At 31.0% G+C, this 6,000-nt stretch overlaps 1 protein-coding gene across 2 annotated transcripts in view; it reads left to right on the top strand.

Annotated features, from left to right (window-relative positions):
* The window catches only part of RIMS1 (regulating synaptic membrane exocytosis 1), a 658,456-nt gene that overhangs the window by 508,859 nt on the left and 143,597 nt on the right, over positions 1-6,000 (top strand). For both annotated transcript variants that reach the window (XM_074237321.1, XM_074237319.1), the window contains one exon: positions 1,535-1,647. In XM_074237321.1, the coding sequence (XP_074093422.1) occupies positions 1,535-1,647 (113 nt within the window). The remainder of the gene's footprint in view (positions 1-1,534; positions 1,648-6,000) is intronic.

The following is a 6,000-nucleotide window of genomic DNA, read 5'->3' on the forward strand; positions in this document are numbered from 1 at the left end:
TTCCAATTCTCATATTTCTATAATTCTGTGAAATTTGGTCATTTTTCAACTACATAGATTATAAGCTAAATTTGGTACAGTATTTGAGGTCATAATAGTTGGAATTTATATAATTTTTAGAGGGTTAAAACACACTTTATAAACATTATCTCATTCAAGATTCACAACCACCTCCTGCAGAAGTTGTTACAGTCATTATTATCTCTCTTTTATGCAAGAGGAAACTGAGACTCAGAGAGGTCAAATGGTTTGCCCATGGTCACACAGCTCATAAATGTTAAAGGTGGGTTTTGAACCTAGATCTTCCTACCTCTAAAGTCAAACATTTTGTCCAGGTTGTTGGCTGCTCTGAGATTTATTCAGCAGTCAGATGAATCAAATATGATAAATGCTTCTTTGGTATTCTGAAGTATCTGGATATATTTTAAAAGGTTTCCTGTATAGTGAGATAACAAAATCAAATATTTTTCAAGTGTCTACTATATGCTAGGTGCTATAAAGGATTCAAAAGAGATCTTAGAGACAGTTTCTACTAGAAGTTGCATAGTCACCAAAATTGGCATAAAGTGAATCACAAAGATATGAGGTATGAGTCTTTACCAGAGTGGAATGAATATATAACTATGATTTCTCAAGTCTGCATCTGCATTTGTTTTAAAAAATAGGAAGAGGGTAAGTTCTTAGAATTTGCATATTTATTGATGATTATGACTGTCTTAATAGAAGATATGAGCTTCAAGGGGGCAACATTCCCCCCAAATTTCAATGATGATTGCTATTTTGGTAGGGGGAAATGGTTTTAAAAGAATATATTTCAATACATATGATTTTTTAAAACAAAGTAAATCTTTTAAATTACATTTTTTAAATTAAATTTTTCAGGCACCCATTTGGACAGAGCAATCAAGTCTATAGGAAAAATTGGCCTTTTTCATTAATGATCCAGTTCTCAGCAATAGCCTAAGTTGGTACATGTGTATACACACATGTGCAATGAACGCATACTACTAGAAAATGACCAAGAATCACAATTAGCTACTGGGAGAAATTAATGATTTAATAAAGACTGTCTCAGAATAGTGAATTTGTTCTTTACTTGATGCAGTTTAGAGAAATAAATGATTAATGTATGTGTTCATGCATGTATGCATGTGCATATTTGTATGATGTGTTTTATCCAGATTTACTCTTTTCTCTATAGGCAACTGATGAGTAGAATAACAAATCTGAAAGTAATTTGTTTTCACATAATCATTTTTATAAGCATTTAGAGTATATCCCTTCAGATTAAACTTAGGGTAGTTATCTCAAGTTACTAACATGTGTGTCCAGTCCTGTGTGATTCAGATTTCACTCATTTCTAGACTGACATCCAATAGTGTTGTAACTCTGCATATTGTCCAGCTTATTGTCATGTGAAATATTTCTATATTTCATTTAATTGGAAGATCATTAACATTGAAGTCTTAATCCATTCAGTTCTTTAAAAGGTGGTTCACATCTTTTAATGGACTTTCATTGTGTGTTTTTACAGCAAGCTTAGTAGTGGAGGAGCGAACAAGACAGATGAAAATGAAAGTACATCGCTATAAGCAGACAACAGGGTCTGGTTCTAGCCAAGAACTTGATCGCGAGCAATATTCCAAGGTAAAATAGCAGTAATAAAACCATAATTTTCCCACTTAGAAATGTAGTATTCAGAGTGGGCGGAGGGATACATATCTGGTTGCCAGTGTTTTACAGCAATTATGGGTTTATAATTTATTATTTTTATGTAACACTTGCTACTAACCTTTTTATGGTTATTGCTTCCTTGTATTTCAACAAAAAACAAGTACTTTTCTGCAAAGAAAGGCCAGACATCAGTAACTGGTATCCAAAATTGAAAAACATTTGAAAAAGAAACACGTATCTACTTTAAGAATGCTTTAGGTAAATTTGTGAAAATAAGCAGTGATTGTGAAAAGTTTATTAATTTCCCCATATTAAAATATTGAATAACCAAATTATAAGGTATATACAGAGATTTTGAAAAGTAACCTTTTGATATAAATGCATATATATGCATATATAATGTTGTTTGTTAATAAATGACAAAATATTGCTTTTACCCTCAAATTTATCATTGATATATGCCTATAGAAATACTATTTTGAACTTTAAAGAAGTCACACAACTTTTAAATTAAAATAGTTTACCTCTAGCAAGTAAAATTTGTATTCTAATAGGACTTTAAAGAGAATCTTAAAAATTAATTATTCATAATCGCTCATTGTTTTATTTAAAGTACGTTTGTTTAATCATTGTTTTCAAATTCATTTCAATGATATATCATAGAAAATGCAGTCATAGTTATAGAGATATTTGAAGGCCAATTCATTATTCAAAATAGCACATTAGAAACAGAGGACCATAAGAAATAAGATTCACATGACCAGACCCTTCATCAATTTCTTTTTATAATATGAACCAGAACTGAAATGTTTTTATTTAGATCAGATTTTCAGTCATGTATTTATCTATTTAGAAGCTGCTGCAGAGAAATCAAAGGCATTTGGAAATTGTATTTGATTGAATGCCCCTTGGGAAACAAAGCAACTTTTCCTATTAAACAGACTAAAGGATTATCTAAAGTCACACACACACACACACACACACACACACACACACACACACACACACACACACACACACACACACACCGCTTAAACTTGCTCAACGAGGGATACTGCCATGGATAACTGGCAATTTTGTTGGATAGTGCTATCAGCTTCCTAAGAATCTTAACAACCCTTGGAAAAGATTGAATTTCAGAGAAAGGCATTAAGCAACATTCTCATGCTTTAAACTACTGATCTTCTACCTGTTCTTCCTAATTCCTCTAAATGACTCCTTCAAGTCACTGTCCTTCCTTTACTCATATAACTTCTTTTTTTTCAATTGACACTATAATTCTCCCTCAGACTTACTCCAAATAAACTGTAGTAGAAAGCAAAATGAAAAAAAGAGCTGAACTCTTTCTCATCCTTTGGGATCAGAAACAAACCTCAGCGATCATAGAATCAAGGGGATATGTCAGAAAATAATTTTAGAAAAGGAATCTTGCTGTTTTTAATGCTACTGCTTTGCAATAGTGTTACCAATGAGAAGGGGGGGAAAGGAAGAAATGTGGAGTCAAGAGGTTTGTTTTGGACAATGATTTCCATTTCTTCCTGATTTGTCTCTTTCAAAAATAAATAATCATATGCATGGTAAATGAATTTTATAACTATTGCTTTTGAAATGTAGTTAAACAGGACATTTGTCAAAAATCAAATAAATATTTTTTTTGTTTTTGCAAGACAATAGAATTAAAGACAGGTAATTATTAAGTGTCTGAGACCAGATTCGAACTAAAGTTCTACTGACTCCAAGGTTGGTGCTCTGTCCACTGTGTATATAGCTGCCTGTAAATGATTTCTTAAAAAATCTCCTATCTAGACAATATGGGTTATTGCCTCATGACAATTTCAAAATTTGGAAATATCAAACTGTCACATAAAGTTGTGGAGTTTAGAAAGGAAAAATTAGGTCATATTTGACAGATAAGAAATCCGAGGTATAGAGATTAGATGACTGGTCAAATTCACTTAGATGGTTGATCAAGGAGATGGGAGAAGAAGTCATATTTTGACTAATGGATCAACTGTTGTAGACTGTAAGAGCACTGGAATCCACAAGACCTGATTTCAGAACCAGCCTCAGATACTTAGTAGTTGTGTGACCCTTAGTAGGTCTTTTAACTTCTATCAGTCTGTCTCTTCAACTCTAAATAGGGCAATAATGGCATCGACTTCACAAGGTTTTTGTGAGGCTCAAATAACATTAATGTTTGTAAAGCACTTAGCACAATGCCTAGTATTTCTTGTATTTCCATAAATATATCCTGAATAAAATATTCTGACATGTTTTAAAATTAGCATCACTTTATTTCAGAAATACTAATTTAATACTTTTTCACTGATTAAAAATATTTTTCAAACCATATTACCTCCAATTATCTTAATAACCACTCTTGAAAAAGTATTTCATGACATGACATATTGTAGTATTTGAGTGGGAACAGTTTTATGATCTAGATTTGCCATTTAGATTTTCTATGTCTCAGTTTTCTCCTTTGAATAACAATGGAGGGTGTCATGTTCCATTCCAACTTTAACAGCATGGTATTCTTTTAATATAATAAAAAAAGCAGCTCAACATAATTAAAAAAACCATCTTTCTAAAAATATACTAAATTAATTAATATAGCTTATGTTTAGTTTAAACACTATAATAGAATCTCAATGATAGAAGAGACTCTAGAGGCATTTAGTCCATTCCATATCCAAGGTATGAATCTCTTCTACAATATTTCTCAGGGCTATTTACACAGTCTCCACTTGAAGTTGACTATAGTTGTGAGAAATTATTCTTTCCTGAGGCAGCTCTTTTTTTTGACAGTTCTTTTATTTTTTTAGATATTACTTTTTTGGCAAAAATAATTGATCAACCTTATCCATGTAAGAAACATTCACTCATTTGAGGATAAGTATTATGGTTATGTCCAGGACTTCTCTACTCCTGGTTGAATACTGATTTTTAATCAATTTTTATGTGACCTCGTTTCATGAAGCTTCAAAATTCTACTCATATTTCTCTGAACTTACTCTAACTTGTCAATGTGACCCTTACATGTAAGCCATTAAAATAAACATCCCTCTGATAGAATGAAGCTCTATGAAGGAAGTCACTATTTCACTTTTGGCTTTGTATCTACACCTACCTATACAAGACAGCACATAGTTTAGGCTTTAGAAAACACTTGTTGAATTGAACCAAATACTCTAAATGTGTTCTAATCAAAGTAGAGTGAATCAAAATTATCATTTTCCTTGTTTTTGGACACACTGCCAAATATTAATGTCTCAGATATCACATTTCCATGTTATATAATTGATTGATAGTAAATTCATCATAAATGTAAATTCATAGATTATTTTTGACATAGCTACCTCTTCCATACTATATTTCTTTATGGATTTTTCAAATTGTTGAATTTTTTATTTATTCACATTAAATTCTATTTTACTGACTTTATATTTGCTGTTGTTCAAAATTCATCAAGACAATTTTTTTGGAGACAAATACTGCCATCCAACATTATTTGTCATTCATAGGTTTTTGTCATTATAAATGTTATCATCCCTTTCTTTTAACTTTTTAAGTCAAGTAGAATAGAACCCTATCAAGAAAAGATTCATTAGATAATATATTAGAGATCAAGTCCAGGTTGACAGAAGCTAGAGAAATCAAGACTTTTTGATCTAATCAGAATCAAATTAAAGTTTACATACCTGTGTGATCATCTAGTACATTTTCTATCTTGTATAATAAAATATCATATGTCTTACAGAAATATAGGGATATCATATCATTACTTTCTGTTACACTTCAATAGCTTCATTCCCAACAGGGACCACTCTCCTCTGGGGCCAAATATTTACTATTCATATTGTCTCACCCTATGGGAATCTCATCTGTGTCCTTCCATAATTTTATCACAGAGAATCTACCAAGAATGAGTGAATTAATATTTTAATTTTTAATTTTTTTAAAATTTTCAATTAGGATGAGTGAATTTATTTTAAGAAATATTTCATGGATGCCCATGTAATAGTTGGTATATCCATCCCAAATTTCTTGGTTATTTTATCTTATTTTTTCAGTTACATACAAAGGTAGTTTTTATCATCTTCTTGTAAGCTTTACTCATTCCCATGATTGCAATTAATTTATACATATGCAATAATGTTTAACATAATAGTCATGTTGTGAAAGAAGAATCAGAAATTAGGGGAAAATGAGAAAAATAAAAATAAAACCAGTTTTAAAAAGTGAAATTAATAAGCTTTGGTCTGCATTTAGACTACATTTTTTTTCTCTACATTTGAGAATCACTTTCCATCACAAGTCTTTTAA

This window comes from Macrotis lagotis, chromosome 5, assembly GCF_037893015.1.
Source record: "Macrotis lagotis isolate mMagLag1 chromosome 5, bilby.v1.9.chrom.fasta, whole genome shotgun sequence".
Lineage (NCBI taxonomy): Eukaryota > Metazoa > Chordata > Mammalia > Peramelemorphia > Peramelidae > Macrotis > Macrotis lagotis.